Source organism: Triturus cristatus, chromosome 6 (genome assembly GCF_964204655.1).
Source record: "Triturus cristatus chromosome 6, aTriCri1.1, whole genome shotgun sequence".
NCBI classification, from domain to species: domain Eukaryota; kingdom Metazoa; phylum Chordata; class Amphibia; order Caudata; family Salamandridae; genus Triturus; species Triturus cristatus.
This window is the reverse complement of record NC_140589.1, coordinates 65,501,931-65,525,738: the sequence shown is the minus strand read 5'-3', so window position 1 is coordinate 65,525,738 and position 23,808 is coordinate 65,501,931. Positions and strand designations below refer to the sequence as shown.

General features: G+C 44.5%; 1 protein-coding gene across 1 annotated transcript in view; it reads right to left on the bottom strand.

The window, feature by feature from the left end:
• BTBD9 (BTB domain containing 9) overlaps positions 1-23,808 on the bottom strand; it is a 702,660-nt gene that overhangs the window by 238,242 nt on the left and 440,610 nt on the right. Inside the window, exon 8 of the mRNA XM_085610241.1 lies at positions 3,552-3,741. Within this exon, the coding sequence (XP_085466367.1) occupies positions 3,552-3,741 (190 nt within the window). The remainder of the gene's footprint in view (positions 1-3,551; positions 3,742-23,808) is intronic.

Genomic DNA, 23,808 nt, shown 5'->3' with positions numbered 1-23,808 from the left:
AAAGCACAGGGTCACATTTTCCTTTTAAAGGTAAGAGATGGCTGTGTTTACTTTACATTATTAATATCAGTTTGCCGATAGCTGGGCCTGACAATAAGCAATGTTCAGTCAGATTTATGACCAGGCTGGACAGAAATGAAGAACTGAAGCACTAATGTTTTTAACTCTTAAATAAAAGTCCTTGTCAACTCAATATTGCAGCTAAGAACAAAAAGATTTTTCTGAATGCTTTTAAATGGGAGAAAATTAAAATGAAAAGTTCTCTTAACCATTAAGTTAACACTTCATTTTAATTTCCTTCCATTTCAAAATGTCAAACGGCAGGCCTCATGCTACCAGTTGCCAGCAGACATTGTGATGTATTTATAACTGAAAAATACAGTCATTGTTTAAATGGTAGAAAAATATTTGTATTAAACATTAAGTCGTAACTTTTTTCTCCACTTTCAATTAAGCCAGTTAGATCTTCAAGTTTAATGAAACAGGTTTCTTCACTTTAAATTCCTCCAATCTAAACAAATAGCTGTATTTTTTCTATTATAAATATGGCACCCAGGCAGGGAGCGGGATGACCCCCTTTGAGAAGTGGCTACTCCTTAAACCAAACTACAAACTTCTTATAACTGAGCTTTATGCCTTACTTAGGAGGGAGATGACCCTGGTTAAATCCAGAGGACAACTTGGATGGGAGGCGGAATTTGGCAGAACACTCTCTACTAAAGAATGGGAGCATATTTTTTACAGACTACACCACACAGCGCACAACATCGCCAACACTAAGACTACATACACAATTGCTTCCTATTGGTACCTAACCCCAATGAGACTTCAGAAATGGAACAAAGGGCCCTCGAAGGAGTGCTGGCGGGGATGTGGGGACACAGGGGCTCTGATCCACCTTTTATGGCACTGCCCGAAGCTCACCCAATACTGGGATCAAGATTTACACGACATTGACTCTGCTTTCAACACTTCCTTCCTGAGGTTCCCAGCTTATACCATATTGGGACTCCTGAATCCCCTGACTCACCCGTTGCTCTCTAATAGAGGGAGGCAAATGGCTATGGCCCTAGAAACAGCCTATCAGGTCATACTTTCTCTTTGGGGCATAGACAGGATACCAGACCATACCTTTTGGTTGCATAAATTGTAGTTTATCCTAAGGATGAAGAAGCTGTGCTTGTCGGCAGACTCTGGTCGCACATCCTACTCCGACATGTGGACACCCTTTATCCAAATCCTTTCCTCTGAGTTCTGAGAGTTGACATGCCGGGCCCATTTGCGCATACTTTGCCTGATCCCAGATCCAACTCCAGCTGAGACTTAGACTATCTCTGAACCTCCATATCTTTTACATCCTATGTCAACATTATTGACCTCTCAGCTACTACACGGAAGGAGAATTGGGTGTGAGGGGGTTCTCTTCATTTTACTTGTTTTGTTTCTATTTTAATTGCCTAAACTACACTGTCGGCTCCAGGCTTGTAGGCAAAAGCTGTGTTCCAGACCTTTCTGGATTCTTTTTCCTCAGACGCGCCCGGCCCTGTGAGTTGCTGTGTATTCACTAGAGTTGGCAGTAAAAATAATAAACAGTATTGTTCCATAAACATGGCACCATGTCTACAGACCACTGGGAGCAAGATGCCTGGTGTTTGTAAAAGTGATAATTGGAAATGGGAGAGTTTTATTGAATATATATAAGCGTAAAGTTAACTCTTAAGTTTAATTTTCTCCCATTTCAAAATTTTGCCTTTACACACAGCATGCATCCTGCTTCCAGTAGCTGGTAGACAATCCATATTTATACCTGAAAAATGCGGCCATTATTTTAAGTGGGAGAAATTTAAAATGCAGAAAAAATGCTCAATATCATGAACATTTTTATAACAAATTTCTCCACTTTAAATTTCTGTCATTCAAAAAAAATGCTTATAAGTTTGCATTATACATGTAATGTTGCCACTATGTGGCAAAACGTGTGTTCTGTGCCACAATGACATATGACACAGGCTCCCAGTCACCCATACACATACATCTCATTCATATGCACACATGTTCATACATCCCCAAATACCACACTCTCACTGATAAACATGGCAGCCCTGCCATAGTGCCCCTCGTCAAAGTATTTTGTTCAAACCATAGTATCTGGCTCTATGGACCTTAGCCTTAAAGCCAATAAAGCTGGGTGTGGGGAAGGCATGCCCACCCCCCCGGCTAGTACCACCGCTAAGGTGGTTTAACCTGAAGTGAACACAACATTTGAGAGTTGGTCATCTTTGTGATGGCAAACTTAGGAACTCTGGCACAGAGTTATGCCCTGACTCCACAGGAAGAGGTCATATAGGGGGCATAGTGACTCCAAGGGTAGGTAGCCCATTAGCTACTACCCTACACTCCCCTAACACCCCTAAATTTAGTATTTAGGGGAACCTCTGGCACCAGAAAAGTGGATCCTGCCAACCACAAGAATAAGAAAGTAAAGAGTCATGAAAGCAAGAACTGCAGAAGAAGCAACTGACTTGGCACCAGCCTTGCCGGCCTGTTTACCTATTCTCGACAATTGCGCCAAAGCTGCTGTTCCACCAAAGTCTCGGAGGACTGATAGCACTTCTCCAAAGACACAGGATCTCATGTGGAACACCAGAGCTGTTCCCCTGGATCTTTCAGGTACCAACGACTGAGCTGTGATGCTCCAAGACCGCAAAAACACGACAACAGGAAGCACCACTGTAGTGGGCCAACGTGGTCCCCAGAACCTTCAGACTCGAAGCCCACCTTCGGTTTCCCCGCTGTGGACTACCCTGAAATACATTCTCAGACCTAGTCGAAGTCTCCTCGATGTCGAATTGTCTTCCTCCCGGCACTTGGAGATTCACGTTGAAAACGTGATGTCTACCAGCTCTTTCCTACATCTTCACACCCACTGGTCGAAAAAAGGCAAATTTTTGTGAATTGTGAGCTTATGGTCATAGTGAGTCACATGGATCTAACTTATTTCACTAGATGGTGGAATAATGAATAATATGTGAATCTAAAAGATGATATAGGTTACAAACTAGATATATGAATCTAAAACCTATAAATATATGTAGCAGAGAATCGCCTATGACCCCCCCCCCCAATAACTATAAGTAGCATTGAAGAACATGTTGTCAAAAAGTTTAGACAATAAGTGTTAAAACAACAACAGCAGGTCAAAGCATAGAACCACCAGTTGAACCCAAAATCCACTGAGCGCTAACTAAAGATACTTGGTCTCTCTGAGGACATGCCTTGCCACTCCCTACTTACGGCATGAGGACAATCCTGATTTATGATAATCAGTTTATTTCACAGGTCATTGGAAAAAAAAATATATATATATTGAACCAGGTCACCCCCTAGCAGCAAGAGTGCCTAGCTACAAGTCTCCTTGATACAGATTGAAAGCCAAAACGAAAGAAGATTGAGCTAGATAAACACTATGGAGAACTGTAAGGTACACATTAAGAATATGGGACATGCACCAACTCAACACTACATCGCCTTTGTGATCTATGGTGTGTTACCTTATGGATCCGATCATGTAGGGCTGTGCAAGCTGCACCACAATGGCGCCACTGCCCAGCTGGTGGCAAGTGTACCCGGAGTCCCAGTCGTAGTTCTTGGTGTCTCCATTCAGTAAAGCGTTGCGGCTGCGACTCACCCCTTCGATCACACTGGCGCAGTCAGCAATCGTTGCAACGTTCTCTTGAGGAACTGATTGGATGAAGTAGAAATGAAATGCCATTACAAAAATATATTTGAAGGATTTCCACCCAACAATAAATAGAATATTTAATCTGGGCTGAAGCAAAACATCACACACATAAATAGAGACAATCCGCACCATTCTTGTAATTCTGTGTGAGTCTTTTTCAATATTCAGATGCATATTCCCAAATATTAGAAGCAATATGCTACTTACCAGTATGCATCTGTTCTTGACAAGTAGAGCTGCAGATCTACACACTGTGCATAGATCGCCATCTGGTGTTGGGCCTGGATGTTGCAGTTGTTTTTCTTTGGAAAGTCTTTGGAAGTCACGAGGTATGTGACTCCTCTTTTGGATCATATTGCGCATGGGCTTTGGCTCCATCCTCAGATTGTTTTTCGCCAGCGGGGAAATGATGGAGCTTTGTAAGAAACAGGAAAGATGCCCATGTGTTTTGTATCTAAATAAGATAAACTGGAACAGATAAAGGTAGCTGGGGAGGCGGGTGGGCGTGTGTAGATCTGCAGCTCTACATGCCAAGAACAGATGCATACTGGTAAGTAGCATATTCCGTTCGAGGCATATGAGCTGCAGATTACACACTGTGCATAGATTGTGTAGCAGTACCCCCTCCTAGCGGCGACCAGCAGTATCTGTTGCAGTTATTTGAAACCGTGTTTTGAGGACAGCCTGGCCCACACTAGCCTGTTGCTTAGTCTGCACATCTACACAATAGAGTTTAGTGAAAGTGTGCGGTATAGACCATGTAGCTGCTTTGCAGATATCATCCAAGGGGATGTTCCCTAAAAATGCCATGGAAGCCCCTATCTTACATGTAGAGTGGGCTTTAGGGGGAACAGAGAGTGTTCGTTTTGCTTTGTGGTAGCAAATCTGGATGCATTTAACAATCCACCTAGCTATCCCAGATTTGGAGATGGGGTTGCCTTTGTGTGGTGGTGAGAAAGACACGAATAGTTGTTTGGTCTTGCGAAAAGGTTGTGTTCTCTCGATGTAGTAGAGTAAAGCTCTTTTGACGTCTAGTGTGTGTAGAGTTCTTTCTGCAATGGTTTGTGGCTGCGAGAAGAATATGGGCAGTTCCACAGATTGATTGAGGTGAAAGGGAGAAATGACTTTAGGAAGGAATTTTGGATTAGTGCGGAGAATAACCTTATTATGATGCATTTGCTGAAAAGGTTCTTGTATGGTGCTTGTATCTCACTGACTCTTCTGAGGGAAGTAATGGCTACAAGGAAAGCCGTTTTCCATGTTAAAAATTGAAGCTCACATTTATGTAGAGGTTCAAATGGAGGCCCCATTAGTCTTGTGAGACCGATGTTTAGGTTCCACACGGGTGAGGGTGGCACTCTGGGGGGGAATTATTCTTTTAAGGCCTTCCATGAAGGCTTTTATGGCAGGTACTCTGAAGAGTGATAGATGCTGTCTATTTTGTAGATACGCTGCTATGGCAGCAAGGTGTAGTCTAATAGATGTGTAGGCTAGGTTGCATATTTGTAGGTGTAGTAAGTAGCCTATGATGTGTTGGATAGACACATATAAGGGATTGACATTGTTGTGACAATAAATCACGAAATGTTTCCCCTTGGCTGCGTAGCAAGCTCTAGTGGTAGGCCGTCTTTAGGCTTCTTTAATGATGCTCATACAGTCAGGGGGAAGATTAAGGTAACCAAATTCTAGGATTTCAGGAGCCAGATCGCAAGGTTGAGCTGAGCTGGGTCCGGGTGTCTGATATCTCCATGGTTCTGGGTTAAGAGGCGTGGAGAGAGGTGTAACCTTTGGTGCCGAACTACGGAGAGTTCCAGCAATGTGGTGTACCACGGTTGTCTGGCCCAAGTCGGAACAACTAGGATGAGAGTTAGGGAATGTTGCTGTAGTTTGCGCACCACTAATGGAATGAGTGGGAGAGGCGGAAAAGCGTACGCAAATCTGCCTGACCAGTTCATCCATATCGCATTGCCATTGGACGATGGGTGTGGATATCTGGCGGCGAAGCTTGGGCATTTTGCGTTTTCGTGGGTGGCGAAGAGATCTATCTGTGGTTGCCCCCAAATTTGAAAGAATGATTGAAGAACTTGTGGATGAAGTTCCCACTCGTGGATTTGTTGTGTTTGACGGCTCAACAGATCTGCAATGGTGTTTTGGACTCCTGGGACATGTTGGGCTAGGAGAAAAATATTTTGAGGTATGGCCCACCTCCATATGGTCTGTGCAAGCTGAGTGAGCTGCAGAGTGTGTGCCGTCCTGTTTTTGGATGTAGTACATTGCTGTCATGTTGTCTGTGCGGACTAAGACAGCCTAGCCTGAGACGTGTGTTTGAAAGGCTTTTAGGGCTAGAAATATGGCTAGTAACTCCAGATGGTTGATGTGGAGTAACTTTTGTTGAGGTGTCCACCTGCCCTGCATGGTGTGATGTAGTAGGTGAGCTCCCCAGCCGGAGAGCGATTCGTCCGCAGTTAGAACTATTTGAGGAACCGGCTCTAGGAACGGTCGCCCTTTGGAAAGGTTTTTGGTGGTCCACCACTGTAGAGAGCGATGGGCACGACCGTCTACCAACACCAGATCTGATAATTGACCCTGAGCCTGGTTCCATTGGCGTGCTAAGCACTCTTGGAGAGGACGCATCTGGAGTCTTGCATGAGGTACTATGAATATGCAAGAGGCCATCATCCCTATCAGTTGCATTAACACTCGGGCTGGAAGAGAGTGTTGTGGTTGAAATTTAGCACGAAGAGCTTGTATGCTTGCTATCCTGGCGGGACTGGGGTAGGCCAACGCTCTTGAGGTGTCTATGGTGGCACCGAGGTATTGTTGTAGGTGGGAGGGATGCAGATGGGTCTTGGCGTAGTTTATTGTGAATCCCAGGTCGTGAAGTAGTTGGATAGTGGCGTGAGTGTGTTGTACACACTGGTTGTATGAGCTGGCTTTTATGAGCCAGTCTTCTAGGTATGGGAAGACGTGGATGTGTTGTCTTCTCAGGTGTGCTGCCACTACGGCTGGGCACTTGGTAAACACTCGTGGCGCTGTGGTGACTCCGAAGGGGAGTACTTTGAATTGGTAGTGGTGACCGTCCACTACGAATCTGAGAAACTTCCTGTGAGCGTTGTGAACGGGAATGTGGAAATAGGCATCCTTGAGGTCTATGGTGGTCAGGAAGTCATCCTGGGAGAGCAGAGGAAGAACCTGCTGGAGTGTGACCATGTGAAAGTGGTCTGAGTGTATGTATTGGTTTAGGGGTCTGAGGTCCAGAATGGGTCTTAGAGAGCCGTCCTTTTTTGGTATGAGAAAATATAGGGAGTAAACTCCCTTGTTTTGTTGGTGGGTAGGAACTGGTTCTATTGCATTTTTTGTAGGAGGGAGATCACCTCCTGCTGTAAAAGTGACAAATGTTCCTGTGACATTGGGCGCTGTTTGGGTGGAATGGTTGGGGGGGTAGATGTTAGTTCTAGACAGTAGCCTGATTGAATTATCTGTTGTACCCATTTGTCTGAGGCGATGGTAGCCCAGACAGGAAGGAAATTGTGGAGTCTACCCCCGACTGGAGTGGAATACTCTGGGGGGAGTGAACGGAAGTCACTGGGTGGGGGTGGGGGCAGAGCGGGAGGTGTTAGTTTTGCCTCTGCCTTTGTTGTTGTTACCCCTGTAACTGTCTCTTTGGTAACCCCTAGTGAAGGTGGATTGGATAGGGGCCTTGTAGGAAGTAGAGGCGCTGTCGGAGGAGTAGCCTCTGGTGGTGCTTCTAAAAGAGGAACGGCGAAAGGAGCGCCTGGGAGCTTGCGACTGCAAGGCTCCCATAGATATTGCCGTGTCTGTGTCCTTTTTCATTATTTCGAGGGCTACATCGACATTAGGGCCAAACAGGTGTTTCGCATCAAAGGGGTGGTTGAGGATGGAACTCTGAACCTCCGGTTTGAACCCTGAAATGCGTAGCCAGCAATGCCTACGCAGAAGGACGCTAGTATTTATTGCCCTGGAGGCGGTGTCAGCTGCATCGAGGGCACAACAGATGGAGGTATTAGTGATATATTTACCCTCCTGAATTAGTTTGTTGGCCCTATGTTTGTATTTGTCAGGGAGGTGTTGCATTATTGACTCCAGCTCATCATAATGTGCCCTGTCATATCTGGCTAGGATCGCTTGGGTGTTAGCAATGCGCCATATGTTGGCCGCTTGGGACGCTGCCCGCTTGCCAGAGGCGTCCAGGAGTTTAGACTTCTTTTCTGGCGGGGGAGCCTCGCCTGATGCCTGGGAATAGGCACGTTTTCTCGCATTGGAGACTACCAGGGAGTCTAGAAGTACAGGGCCTTTAATGTAGGTTGGATCTGTTGGGGCGGCCTTCTATTTTTTCTCGATGCGTGGGTTAATGACCCTGGCCCTAACGGGGTCTTTAAAGACCTCTGGTGCGTGCTTAATAACCTCTTTAAGCATGGGCAGAATTGAGGTGTATCTCTGTGCAGTGTCAAACGTATCTAAGAGGAAATCCTCCTCTACGGGGTCTGTGCGGAGATCAACCCCATGGTAGTGGGCAGCCCTATGGAGTAGCTGGTTAAAGCCCATGGTGTCTTCTGGGGGGGAGGGTCTAGAAGGGTAAATATCATCCTGCGGGACATTAGGGATGTTGTAGCCATCCCATGGGTCTGGGGAGCCTGTAGAAGTAGGGTCCCCTGTTGGTTGGTTGTCCGCCCCGTCCCCTGAGTCGTAGATAATGTCATCATCAAAGCACAGGTGCACCACAAGGACGGACCAAAGTTCACATGTGGAGGAAGAAAAAAAGAAATGTTGTCTACAAAAATGCAGATTCTTCAGAATATTTTCATTTATTCCATTTTCATAGCATGTTGAAAAAGCTCCTTACTTCGATGGACGGATGGTGATGGAGATCCACACATGCTGTTGCAGCTTGCAAGTATCAGATTGTGAATACCTGGGACCTGAATGGGCTGTTATACAGAAATTATATTTTTCTTGATGTGGATATTGATTCAAGATTCCGTAAAGCCCTGAAGAAGTCCTGCATCAGGACGAAACGCGTCGGCTGTTTTGTCGGTTGCCTACCAAGAATCGAAGTTTGCTTTTTCAACATGCTATGAAAATGGAATAAATGAAAATATTCTAAAGAATCTGCATTTTTGGAGATAATTTTTTTTTTTTCTTCCAAATGTGAACTTTAGTCCGTCCTTGTGGTGCACCTGTGCTTTGTTGTTAGATTGTTGGATTCCCGAGGAAATAGGCACTGTGACAGTGGGTGCCAATTAGGGAGCATGCGAATCCCCATTAAAATTTAAGGGGAGAATATTGAGAGAGTGACATCAGGTTAGGTGCTGGGTATCTGAAGGTTCCACTGTTTTAGCTTTGTTTTGATAATGTCATCATCATCATCCTCATCTGGAGATGGTGTGGGAGAATGATGGGGTGGGGGAGGAGGAGGTGGAGGAGGAGGAGGAGGAGGAGGAGTCCTCAAAGGGGAGGTGGCAAAGTCTCTCCTTTTTTGTGGTGGTGGTGGAGCTGGTGCTGGCATGTCCAGTGATCTTTTTCTGGTGCTAAGCATCAAATGCCCAGTCTTTGGATCCTTTACGAGGGTTTTCTGGTAAGGATCGGGTGGAAACAGTTCCTCTGTAAGGGGCAGATCCTTCGGTGCCGATGGTGTCGGAGCCGTGGGTTTTTTATGCGTCGATTCGGCACTGGTTCTTGGTTTGGAACCGTGGGGTTTAGAAGAGTCTTTTGACTGCCTCGGTTCCGAGGTGGGTTTCGGCTTTGAGGTTTGGGAGTCGAGGCTTTTCGGCTTCTTACTCGGCTCCGAGGGTGTTATTGGTGCTGAGGAGCCGGTGCCCGTCTTCAGCTCCGAGTGCTTCGGTGTCAAGCTTGGCGCAGAGGAGGAAAGGGGCGTTTTCTTTTTCGGTGCCGGTGTCGATGAGAGTTTTTCGGCACCGAGGGTAGGCTGGCTCGAGCCCGAGCTCCCTGAAGGCTTGATGGGCTTCTTAACCGGGCCTGGAAGCGAGGCGTGGGAAGCAGTCTTTTGGTGCATACCTAGGCACGAAGGCGTGGCCAAAACCTTTTTCAATGGCTTGGAGGGGCGTTTAGGGTCGGGGTCGACGTCTGTACTCACGCCCCTCTGTGCCGGAGTGATGTCCTCGACGTCGGAGTCGTCAGCTTCGGAGGCGCTGACGAGGCCCTCTTCGGTGTGCTGTTGTTCCGGGACATCGACGTCTTCCTGAAAGATGTCGTCGGGGATCGAAGTCGACGAGTGAGCCATCGTTCTCCTTGCTCGTCGGTCCCGGATCGTCTTCTTCGATCGGAAGGAGGCGCAAGCTGGACAGTCCCTTGCCTCGTGTTCTGGAGAGAGGCAGAGGTTGCACACCTCATGGAGATCAGTGTGGGGAAACTTTGACTCACATCGAGGACACTTTTTAAATGGCGTCCTTTCCATCAGCCAGGACCGGAGCCCAAGTAGGCCCGAAGGCCTTCGTCGACGACTGGAATCAAAGACTTCGATTGTTGAGAGTCGCTTCGAGTGTGGAGAACGCGATCGAGACAATACCGTCAAAGGGGGGAGGATTGCGCGCCGAACAGGAAAACTGGAACGGTTCCAAACTGGAGCGCGAAGAACACATCCGACCCCGATGGCGGGAAAAAACAATCTGAGGATGGAGCCGAAGCCCATGCGCAATATGATCCAAAGGAGGAGTCACATACCTCGTGACTTCTAAAGACTTTCCAAAGAAAAACAACTGCAACATCCGGGCCCTACACCAGACGGCGATCTATGCACAGTGTGTAATCTGCAGCTCATATGCCTCGAACATAAAGAAATCACACTTCCCGAATCTTACACCACACTATGGGTGTGCATCGACCTCTGGAAACCTGTACACAGGGATCTAGCACCCACCAAAAACAATTCCCACTTATCGCACCACAAACAAGAACTATCAGGTTGAGGTTATTTACCACAGGTGTAAATATCAATACCCTAAAGGGCGAAGGTTACCTCCTACTCCAACGGGAATTTACTCCCACATGCAATCGGGGCCTTCGAGTGGTACTCAGCAGGTTGGCCTTAACTCTTACAAACCTCCTGCAGAATAAATCCAGCTCAGACTCACTGGTACCAGGACATAACTATACAAGTGAGACAGATGCAGAAGGAATGCTACAAGTACCCAGGGTTACCTCCAGGTCTCAGGAGAAGGGCCCCCTTCCCCTCAATCCATCAGCAGGCTCACGGGTGGTGCAGCCCGTGCCCTCCATAACCTAAGCGCAGATGGGTGCCATCCAGGAGGCAGCATTCATGGGCCTGGTGGCAGAGCACTGCATCCATGTGAACTAAGAACCGAATTTGAAAGGAAGACTCTAGTTACCTTAATAGAGAGTCGAGAGAGCAGCATGCTGATCACAGCCACAATACTCTTGTTGTGGATGCAATCACAGGCATAAGACATGAATTAGTGAATTGTTGTAGTGGGATTGGAACTGAAACACAAAGCCCCTATTGGGAGGGGGTGGGAGAAGGTTGGAGTTGGACATGATGGACACCAATCATATAGAGCCCTGCATGGAACCTGAACCTAGATTATTAAAGGTGTAATTGGTAGAAATTAAAGATACAAGCTACCTTTACATTATTATTATTTGGCAACATTACACAGCAATTGAGGGGAGGGCAGATGAACTAAGGGCATCATCTGATTAGAGATGTTCTGCTCTCAATCCATGGTCTATGGACCCTGATCGCAAGGTATGCCTTGACTGGTGGCAGAGTAAAGTCATGCAGCCTAAACAGGTAGATTAACTGAAGTATGGTGTATTTATTAGTGGACTGATAACTGCTGAAATGACCACAAAATTCACCCAAACAACATCACATGAATGAGCACCAATTCTATGGGTTGCACTAGGTTGAAACGCAGCCATAAAGCCGTACATGACTGCTTTGCGTGACCCAGATGGGCAACTTTCTAGTCCTTTTGATTATCTGTATATCTCCAATTCTGTTGTCCTGTCTATATTTAAGGCTACATTTAAGGGGCTGTTTCACCCCTGACTTGCTGCTCTATGGCTCTCCTTCTGTCTCACTTCCTACACTTGGACTTCCCTACTTATTATTAATATCCTGCTTCTCTTTCCTGCTCACTTTCTACTACCTCCTCATTAGGTGGATAAGTTTGGCATGAAAAATTAAGAATGATGATGAAGAGGAGTGTACAAAAATCCCCTGCAACTCAAAATGTAAAATTTAGTGTCCTACCTGGATAAAAGGCTCACAACAGAATGTGTCTCGGGTGAATACAAAACAGAGTTTTTTACGTATAATGAACAGTGTAAAAAATATTAAAAACACATAATTCTATCCAATGTCGTTGCTATGTTGATGTACATATGCAAATACTGTTTCATTTGGCATGAATAACTACAATCATATCCATAAAGTTATCTCGCCATTCGTATCCTCATACATTCATCTTACGCAGGCACGAAGACCGAATGCATTAAATCTATACAACATAGAATGCTTTGACCAAGTGTTCCTTACTTGTATGCAATATCTGCAACAACTGGCATCATGGGAATAGAGTTGAAGATACATACATTAGATGAAAGCCTTGTTTTCAGTCTTCAAGAGGCTTTAATCTAGGTGCGTTTTGGCACAAGAGCCATATTCGGTGAGCAGTGAAGGTACTGAAGCTTGTGGGAAGAAGGAACGACGAGCCCAGTGACTGAAAGATGGGGCACAAGTGATAAGACTGTGCGACCTGAAGATGCACTGGTGATGAAGAGCCATGGTGTGTTTCGCCACCAGCTGCTGGGAGATGAAATGGGCACACAATGCCTGGGCTGATTACAAACCTCTGCTGCTAGGGGCTGGTTACTGCCGTGATATTGCAACTCTGAAGCTAAATACCGACTAATTAAAATGATAATCTTTCTGCAATCTGAGCGCCTCAAGCCAATTTCAAAAGTTGAAGGGTGTATACTTTCACATCAACCCAGAGAACCAGGAGCAGCATGTATTTCAATGCACACACCTTGCCACGTCATGGTATACTTTGGACACTAGAAATGTCAGGGGTGAATTATTCCTGAGGACTGCCATTTGGTAGATGGTAGGAGTGGGACTCCAGTTTCTGTTTTTCAGGGTAAGAAAGTTTCTAGACGGGGCTTGTCCTTTTGACTGTCCTTGAGTATTGCTCCAGGAAGACTGATGGCAGCCAGGTGCTGAGATCTCACAGTTCATTGCGCCTTTGTTTTGGATGCTTCTGGCTGCAGACAGCATCATTGCTACTTGCAGTGAGAACCATCACAAGCACACAGGCTTTGTCTGAGAAAGAGCAAGAAAATTTCATTTGTGAGTGATCCAACCCAAACCAGTTATGAAACTTTGGACACTGCTTCTATATCCCTTGTCTGACAAATGTGTATAAACGCCTGACCCAAATCACCCCACTTTGCTTCAGTTCCAAGTTCTTCATGACCTGGCAAGGGAGTGTCGGAGAGGGATTGCTGTGTGACCTGGGATGGTGTCCTCTTGCCAAAGATGAGGGGACATCAGCTGTAGTCTGCTGGAGGAGCAGAGGGTCTGCCTAGAGTCTAGGAGCCTGCCTGCTGAGCGAGGGAAGGGGTGTGACTGGTTCTGCATGAGGAGAGACTGCCCAGTGTGAGAAGCCTAGAATGTTTCCCACTTTTGGGAATAGCCTGAGATGCAAGCAACTACAAGGGATCGAAGCCCTTAGGGGACCTTTTAGTGGAAGGGGGTCCCAAGTCTCCTCAAACGTGTCTTTTTTTTAACTGTATCAAGAATTCTGCAAAAATCAAGTGACGAGTGTGAGGTGCACCCGGCCATGACTTAGACTGGTACTGCCACTGCCAAGTTCAGAGTGCTTTGTCAACAACAAGATGGGCAATCTTATCGGCCCAGAAGCAGCAACGGCCAAAGACATCCATAAGGTCGAGATTGGCAGTAAGGCCACGCCTGCCATACAAGAATCCCATTTGCACCTGGCCGTGGGAGGTTTTAATTGCTGAATAGGACAGCTGCCTTGGGAGCCGTAGAGCTAAAATCTTCAAAGTCCTCAAATTTCCAGCAAGGCCAACACTAGGACACAGAAACTGCCACTGCATCTACGGCGCACCCACCCTGACTTATGTGGTAAGGCGGTTTCTGATTGAATGTGATGTACGCTGAAATAAAAATACTACAAATCTTAAACATGTGTTAGTTATTTCTAGGCCCAAAGTGATATATTTGTTTGAAATTTTTGATGAGTATCCTGGAATAGGTAATTCAAGCTTGGAAAGCCACCGTACAACAGTTTGGGGATCATAGAGCTGGCAGACTCAAGGGTCATATGCATTTTTTACCAGCATGTCATTTACCAGAATAATTTACATTTGTGTATGAAGTAATTTACCAAACAACATGGGTGGGTTTCACAGATGTAAATTATTTGCTAATACCTTTGAAAGTAGAGAAAATGATTTTCATTTATCAAACTGGAAAATGGAAAGTGCACTGAAAGACAAAGAAATGCAGGCGTTGATTAATAAGAGTATGTTGGTATCTAGTGAATGTATCTCCAGGATCGAGGAAAACTTGTATATGAAATTTACAAACAAATCAATGTTATTAAAGCTTTGTTAATGAGTAACGGATCCATTAGCTAATAATACAGACCCCAGGTATAGCAATGTATGCCTTGCCAGTAATAGTATTGGTAAGCTATGTCAAGAGGGGGTAAAAGACTTATGACTGGAAACTGTAAGTCAACACATTGCATGAAAATATTAATGTTTATGGTTTAGAGTATCAAGAAATAATAAAACACGATTTACCTGTAAAAAATGGGTTTTGTTAGAACCCACAGCAAGAATTCAATAAACTCACTAAGAATTCAAGTGCTTCAAAACATGAGTAATCTTTCTGTAAATATATGAAAATTTAAACTCAGCGCTCTCCTTACTCACTGAAAAAAACACCCCGAAACAAAAGGGTCTTAAGCTTGGAGTACTACTGCGAACCAAGCGAGCAATTCTTTTGTTCATAGGCCTAATTCTAAACCATATAAATATATTACATAGCCACAGTCAGGATTACAGAATTAGATGACTTAGAATGTCTTATAAACAGGCTTATATATATTAACTGGAAGGAGGTTGAAAGCACAAAAAAAATAGCAAAAATAGGCTATGTCCCAGAAAAATGCCAAAACTGTGTAAAATATTTTGGTTTTCTGACAAAAGTCTGATTTTCCCTGAAAGCTGGAAAGATGGTGATTTCAGCACCACAACCCTTTTTTTTATACCATTTGCAGGGATAAAACCAGACTCATCTGTAGCCCATTTTTCCCCCAAAAACAAAATTTACCTGTATTTTGGCTAATTTCTGGGTCCCCTCCAGGAGAATCCACAAACCCTGGGTACCTTTAGAATCCCCATGATGTTGGAAAAAAGGATGCAAATGTGGCGTGGATACCTTATGTGGTCAAAAAGTTTCAGGGGCCTAAGCGCGAACTACCCCAAATAGCCAAAAAAAGGCTTAGCACGGGGTGTTGGGGGGGAGGCCTAGCAGCGAAGGGGTTAAAGTATAGAACGTGATAGGTTTCATTACAAATAAATCTGTACTTGAATTTCAAGCAATATTGAAGTTTAGACACTGAGGTAAATTAATACTGGAAAATTTGTCTACTTCTCTCATAAAAAGAAATACACAATTTTAATTAAACGGTGACTTTAAAAGTATACAAGCCCTTCAAACAACAATGACATGTATTGCTTCTTGAATAGTTGAACAGGTCCAGGGTCCTAGGTTGGAAACATGGAATCTTTTCAAGGAGGCAAGGAGTAGACTTTGCGGCTCTCGAAACCGGAGCAACGACTCCGTGGAGACCCAAGGGAGGTAACTTGAACGGGATCTCAGCTGGTGGTCGCTTGACTGATGGGTCACCAGTACAGGCTTAGGAAAGAGAGGGAGAAAGTGCAGAAACAATGGTCTGTTTTTGACATCTCCATTCATAACCATGGCAGGAGACGCACAAGCCGACAAGTCACACTAATTACGGCATAATTATCGAGCCAAAAATTACCGTAGTGTAACATTGCATCGGCTCCAAAATGATGGATGCTCCCGATCACAAGGCCTCCAGCCTAGAGGTTCATCCGTTTCCTTCACTGAATGGCTGATTCTTGTGAAGAAAGCCATTTGTGATCCTCTGCTCAAGGCACCCTTTATGTTTGAACTGTTGCGCTGTATTCGCCCTTCACGGCGATTGCTCCAGAGAAACTGCCTGTATCTGCCTGACTTTAAAATGGTGGCCGCAATATCCCTCGAACCGCATCTACACACATCTCACCGCAATATTTGTTTCCTGTGTATGACGGATCGCTTAGTTTGCCAGCACTTCTTCATCCTGTGGTCCCTTGACCCATTATAACTGCTCACTCACTCAATTTAGTCCACGAGTGTAGCATCAACTGAAGGATCTATTAACAAAATGGTGGCCAGCACATGTTAATGCTGTACTTTACCTACAATAGCATTACCACCAACATTTGTTGTGTTGGGGCAGAATGGATCCCAGGCAACTGAACCAGCGACCCAACTGTCAGTTCCCCCTACAGCATTGAGGGTCATTCATACCAGCCTGATTGTCCCTAAGATGGCCGCCACGAGTGGGCCTTCCACAAAAGCACTCTTTCTCCCCTTGTCGGTAAGGGATGCAGCATTTGTTTTCCGGGACTACAGGGACCTCTCCGAGAGTCTTCATAGCGGCAAGGGAGACAAACTCAGTAGAGGATTGGGAGTGGTCCCACTACCACTGGGATCCTGCACAAATGCCCAACATTCACTATGGCTGCTGGATATGGGTAATATCTGCAGACTTTGGAATCTGTACCTTCCACTTCTCCTCTCACCACTCTTGACCTGGGGGCGAGATGGAGGACGAGGCGGATGTCGCTCCCCAGTAATCACTGGTACTGGTGCTCTTGATGGAACCATAACCATGTCCCCTGGGCGGAACCCATAACTGTCTGTACTTACCGCGGAGCCTGCGCAACCTTGGCCGATGCCCGGTGGAGATGTCCTATTCAGCTACAGAGGAGTTTGGCTCTGGTTCACCCCCTCGGATTTCACCTACCCAGCCGGACATCGGACTTTGTTTTCCTCATCTCCCTGTTATGTTTCTTTTCCTATGTCTATACTTGGCTTCTGTAATTGATGTAATTATGTAACCTGTAAGTCACTGATTCTCATGTAAAGCGCTCTGATACCTCTGGGTCTAGCCAGCGCTATATAAAACGTTGCAAATAAATTAAATAAATTATGACTATTGCACTAACAATAGTAACTCTCATCATTCTGATACACACAGTTTTTGTACTGATTGTACACTATAAAAGATGTATGATATCAAAGCACATGACTTTACCACAAAGTCTTTACTACGCAATGCCTTTAAAATGCAAAGCCATTACAAATCAAAGCTATTATCACAGAAATGCCTTTACAACACAATGTATGCATATTTAAGTTTATATATATATATTCCAAAAAAGTCAATTGTCGTGCGCACTCAGTGTCAAATGATTCCAACAGAACAGGTGATACAGCCAAAGGTGTTTATTGAATAAACACCTTTGGCTTTATCATCTGTTCTGTTGGAATCTTTTGACACTGAGAGCGCACGACAATTTACTTTTTTGAAATAAGAGGATAATTTCCGGCATGCTCCGCCAGCGTGTGCGCCAACTCCCATGGGTCCCACAGCAGTCGGAAGGAGCGTCCTTGAAGTTTGATATATATCACTGTATCTTTGACTTGCGGCACGACAACAGTCTGCACCAGGGGCTGGAACGTTTAGGGGACTCGAGGAAGCCTGAAAACATCATTTTAAACCGGGACTTTCCATTTAAATGCTGCATCTTTTCCCTGAACATTATTGCCTTCCCCGTGCAGCACTCAGTCAGCAATAGTGCTTTCTGGGTACTGTAGTCTATGTTGGACTGCAGTGAGAGAGTATCCATGTGACCAGGGGTAGGAATACTCCCTCCAATGGGAGTCATGCAGGACACTTAAAGACGAGGGAGGAGTCATATACCTGGCAGCAGCAGCTGAGGAAGGCTATCATGCCGAAATGCATTATGCTGTTGGCCTCTTACCCTTTCTTCACGGAGGAGGTGTTTTCTTTTGGGGAGAGAGAAAATATATATATATATATAATCTACTGGCGGTCGCCAGTAGATAGTCATAGTTACAACCTAGTTTCCATAGGAAATCTCAAAATTCTATTTTGAATAACTTTGGCGCCGGTTGACGAATCATCGCGAAATTTTCAAAACTAATGGGGCGCTCCGTTCAGCTCCTACCCTGAAAGTCTCGGGGTGATTCGTCAAGCGGGGGCCGAGAAAAAGGGGGGGTCCCAAAACGCGTTTTCCCTATGCATTTTTCCATAGGACCTTTAGTCGCAGCTACAGCCCGAACAGCTGAACAGAATTACGTGAAATTTGGCAGAGAGGTAGCCATAAGGTCAAGGAAGTGCCTTTTGCAGGTTTGGTGTAAATCTGTTCCGTATTTCCGGAGAAAATAGCATTTAAGAGCATATCAATATCTATACGCGCGCACTGTGCGCGCACCCTGCCGTGCGCGAGCGCAATTCTGATTGGTTGTTAGATGTCGGTAAACATTCGAATCGGTCGAAACCAGGAAGTGTCGGCCGCCATTTTGTCTCTCGCAGTCTGAGGGGGTGAAAAAAAAAGGTGGAGAACGAGAAAAGGGGGCAGAGTGGACAGTTCCTGACCCCCTAGCCTTGGTCAGGGGGTCACAGAAGGACCCCCAAGGGAGAAAAAAACTTTTTTTTTTAAAATCGCGAGGTGCGCGCACTGTGCGCACACGGCACGCACTGCGAACCGTGGGTGCTCGGTGCGCAAAGCGCAGCGAGTGCCCACAGCGCGCGCACGGTGCGCGAAGGGCAAACCTGAGGAAAAACCTGAGGAAAAAAAAAATTTAATAAATACAAAACTTAGCATTTAAAAAACCGTACAAATTCACTGAAAAAACCATAGGTTTCACACACGTTATAGTTACGAATTAGCATTTAAAAAACCTTGCAAATTCACTTAAAAAACCATAGGTTTCACACATGTTATAGTTAGCTGGACATTTCACTCGTAAAAAAGCAATGAAATTCCCCCGTTATAGTTAGTGCAGGCAACTATAACTCACGCGACTGCAATCCTCTGCTGATGACGTCAGATATTACATCACTGATGACATATGTGTCTTTATGAAAAATAAATATTTGTAATATATGTATAGCTAAAGATTAATGGAAGAAGACATGGGTAAATAAGTGTCTAAATACAGTGATGTAATATCTGACGTCATCAGCAGAGGATTGCGGTCGCGTGAGTTATAGTTGCCTGCACTAACTATAACGGGGGAATTTCATTGGTTTTTTACGAGTGAAATGTCCAGCTAACTATAACGTGTGAAACCTATGGTTTTTTAAGTGAATATATATATATATATATATATATATATATATATATATATATATATATATATATATATATATATATATATATATATATATATATATATATATATAAAACCAAATGTTGCCTGTTGAAAAGAAGGCCCGCACAGGTAGGTGAAATCAGCCAGTCTTTATTGGAGCAACAGCAAAATACCAATGCAGCGGGAACAATTTCACAGCATCTACGTCCAGCCCGACGCGTTTCGTGCGCTGTAGCACTTCCTCATTGGCTAAGGGCATTGCAGGGCAAACAACAAGGCAATTTCTTGAAGCACCTTTTTAAACAGTCATTCCCGCCCCAATAGGCGTGGCCACCAGAGTGGCCCGCTGGAACTTGTAGTGATTCAGTTTTCCTCATGTGAGTTGCCATGTTGCTGCCCCAGTTATCAAAATTAAAACCCAAGTGGGTGGTGAAACATTCACGCTGCTAAGTACTGCTTCATGACGCTACTCCAACAGCACCACCTGTCCCTGTTGCCACAGCGTCGATTGGCGCCGCAGCGGGACTGATATATATATATATATATATATATATATTTATTTTTTCTCTCAATGTGGTTTTAGCCAGATTGCTCAGCAGCGGGTGCTGGGCCTAACCAATGGCCATAAATCAATTTTAATACAAAGGACACCCGCACTCTGGAACTTTATAGATTGTTTCAGAATTTATTAACAGAGCCCAGTCTGTCACACCAACGCGTTTCAGCCTAACCGGCCTTGTCACGGTAGGTGGCACTACTTTTCGCAACTGTTTTATGTCATTTCCTGTGCGTCATACATCACCCATGGATTTCTGGGATTTGTAGTTCAAAAAATATTTCAAAAACAGAACACCTTGTGACAGTATCGTTTTAGAAACAATAAACACATTAATATTGCATTTCACAAATACCGGCATTTTTGTATGTGTTTTTCTAATGTCTGATCACAAATGAGCATGATTGTCATTCTTGGAATAATAAAGTATTAATGACGATGTCTATTTGTATATTACATCGCGCTCTTCATCATGCATGGTGATCCAAATCTCATAGGGTGGAATGGGAATTGTGGGTATAGTACCCGTAGTTGTTCTCTTCCTTTAAAATTGTTATACCCAATAAAATGATAGCATCCAGTAAAGGATCTTGGTAGTTTTCCTTCCGCAAGATCAAGTCTCTTTTGTTATTCCCACACTTCTCAGATCATTCTTTCATCAGTTTGATTTCAGGAAATTGTCTTAGGATTTTTCCAGAGTTTTTCTTCTTCTTCTTCTTTAACATTGTTCATGGTAGTGATATTGTGTTTTATAGATGAGCATAGAGTTCTTCATCAGCATTCATCCCCCTCGGTTTCTTTGTTCGAAGTCTGATGATGTACTTGGATTCAAACTGTCAGAGTTTCTTTTTTCGGTCACCCATCCTTTCATTGTTTTCTATTGTGTCAATTCCAAAGAAGGTCATGTTTCGCCAATTACCTTCCTGGCATGTAAGTAGATGTTTGGCAGTTGCATAGGTCTGATCTTTATTTTTCACTGCTCTGATGTGTTGCAAGATGCGTTTTTTCAACATGCAGATGGTGCTGCCTATATACATCATACCACAATTGCATTGGATGACAAACTACAAATTTCGTTGTGCACGTTATTTTTTGATTGATGTTGGTGTTTTTTCCTTCGGGGTCTTTTAAAGTTTTCTTATGATTATTTTATCTTTGATAGAGGGTGCCTTCCTGTGAGTGATTAATGGTTTCGTTCCAATAATTTTGACCAGATCTTGGTCTTGTTGTAGAAGTGGCCAGTATTTTTGGACGATTTGTCTTATTTTGTAGGATTCTTTGCTGAATGTTAGAATCAATTTAGGAGCTATCTGTTTTTCACCTTCATTCTTGTTTTCTGAATGTAGACTTTTTTGATGAGGATTTCTGTTTGGGTCATGTATTAAAAAAAATATATATATATTATTAGACCTGGCATCATTGGCATGAGTCTCTCCTCCATTTTTTTCTGTTGGCCTCCTCTGTTTACAATGTATTTGCTGGAATATTGCTTTGGGCACTGTGCCACTGCTGATCAGTGCCACAGTGCAAGTGCTCCCTATGTTAAATTGATACATTGATTGGTGTTACCATGATTGGCTTGGTTGACTTACTGTTCAGACCCTAGTCTAGTGCACCGCGTGTGCCAAGGGCATGTAAGTTAACTGCTGTTGGTGGGCTCGCAGCACTGGTTGTGCCACCCACAGAGCCTGCGTGCAGTCCCTGACTGCCATGTCGACTTGGCAAGGAAACCTACTTGCCAGTCTCTAAAACCTTCACTTTGCCACATTTCAGACACCTCTATGGTAGGCCCTAGGGCTGGGTGCATTGTTGGTAAAAGGTAGGTCATGCCCTGATATGTGTGGCATGACCTAATAGTGAATTACAGCCATTTTCGTTTTTCACTATTGAAGGGCTACCTGCCTCCAATAGGCCAGAATGGGCAGACTGATTATTAACTCCATTATAATCTATCTGACTCAGGGAGCATGGTAGCAGGTCGAGTTTAGTATCCCTGAACTCAGAATTTAATAACACACCCTTTAGGATGGATGGTTTTTAAATTCTGTGTTTGAAAATAGCCCTTTTAGAAAGTGGCTATTTTCTTGTCCAACTATCCACCGGTCTCTGCTGGTTTGGTGTGTGTGTCAGGGGCTGGGTGGCTCCAGAGGTCTGAAGGAGTCAGTGTGGGGTGAATGAGGCATCTACACTTAGAGTGGGGGAAGAGTAGTCCCTGATAGCCTGCCCTGCCTGACACAATGCTGGCTCCACCTCCTGCCGGGCGACTGATAGCCCTGCCCCTGCCAGTGACAATACTGGCTCCACCTCCTGATGGGCGGCTGATGACCCTGCCCTGCTCAGTGAATAGGCCAGGTGCCTCGGCCTGGCAACACCCACAACAAACCTAGGATGGGGGCAATTTCCCTGCTTGGACAAAGGGAACAAAGCAGAAAAGGGGTATAAAAGAAGGACCCCTGAACCAAAGAACTCATCCGCCGAGATTGCACCACTCCATATTATCAGGAGGCCATGAGGTTTGGATACACCATCCTCGTTTATGGAGCAACGATGAAGGACTGAAGTTGTGCATGGTCGCGGGGGCCCAGTGGGGGCTCCATCGACAGCAGTCATCAGTGCGCCGAAAGATGGAGTGAATATTTGTGCACTACAACTCCCAGAAGTCTTGAATTTGCCGAATTAAGGGGCGTAACATTATCGCATTTATGGGAGTTGCTACACGCCATAGCACGAACTTACCACAAGCCTTTGAGAAAGGGGGAACCTGAAACGCGTCAGGCTGGTTGGAAAGCTGCTTTATTGAACCAGCATTCATCGCACAACTGTACCTGAAATAAAAGGCTGGTAACCTGTCGTTTGTCTCGAGTGCATCTCATGTGAGTGTGTGAGTGTGTGAGAGTGTGTGAGAGTGTGTGTGTGTGTGTATGTATATGTATAGGTATATATATATATATTCACTGAAAAAACCATAGGTTTCACACATGTTATAGTTAGCGGAAATTTTACTGATAAAAAACCAATGAAATTCCCCCGTTATAGTTAGTGCAGGCAACTATAACTCACGCGACCGCAATCCTCTGCTGATGCTAATACTGTATTTAGACACTTATTTGCCCATGTCTTCTTCCATACATTTTTAGCTATACATATATTACAAATATTTTTTTTTCATAAAGACACATATGTCATCAGCAGAAGATTGCGGTCGCGTGAGTTATAGTTGCCTGCACTAACTATAACGGGGGAATTTCATTGGTTTTTTATCAGTAAAATTTCCGCTAACTATAACATGTGTGAAACCTATGGTTTTTTCAGTGAATTTGCAAGGTTTTTTAAATGCTAATTCCTAACTATAACGTGTGTGAAACCTATGGTTTTTTCAGTGAATTTGTACGGTTTTTTAAATGCTAAGTTACTTTACGCCATTCGTGGCGTGCGCGCCCACTTAACGCAGTTCGTTCCGTGCGCGCACGGTGGAGAGAGTGTGGATAATTTTTTTTTTTATTATTTTTTTTTTTAATATTTTAGTTTAACTCATCTTTAATAAGCCATGCACAATTGGTGCCCTTCGGGCACCGATTGCACACGGGGTAAGGAGAGTGTGGATAATTTTTTCTTTTTATAATTTTTTACCGTAAGCGTACGGTAAGCGTAATCGGCGAAATTAGCGAAAAAATAAAAATTCCGTTTTTGGCCTTGGGGGATCTTTGGGGACTCCCTCAACATTGCTATGTGTGTGGGAGCTGTCTAAACAGCCCCTTTACATGTTTTTGGGCTTAATATTTTAAACATCACTCTCAGTGCGAGAGAGAAAATGGCGGCCGCCGCTTCCTGGTTTCGGCCGATTCGAATGTTTACTAAGATCTAAGAGCCAATCAGAATCGCGCTTGCGCACGCCACCGTACGCGTACGGTAAGCGTACCGTAAGCGCACCGTAAGCTGGCTCAGATATATATATTGATTTAAAGGCTATTTTCTCAGAATCTACTGAACAGA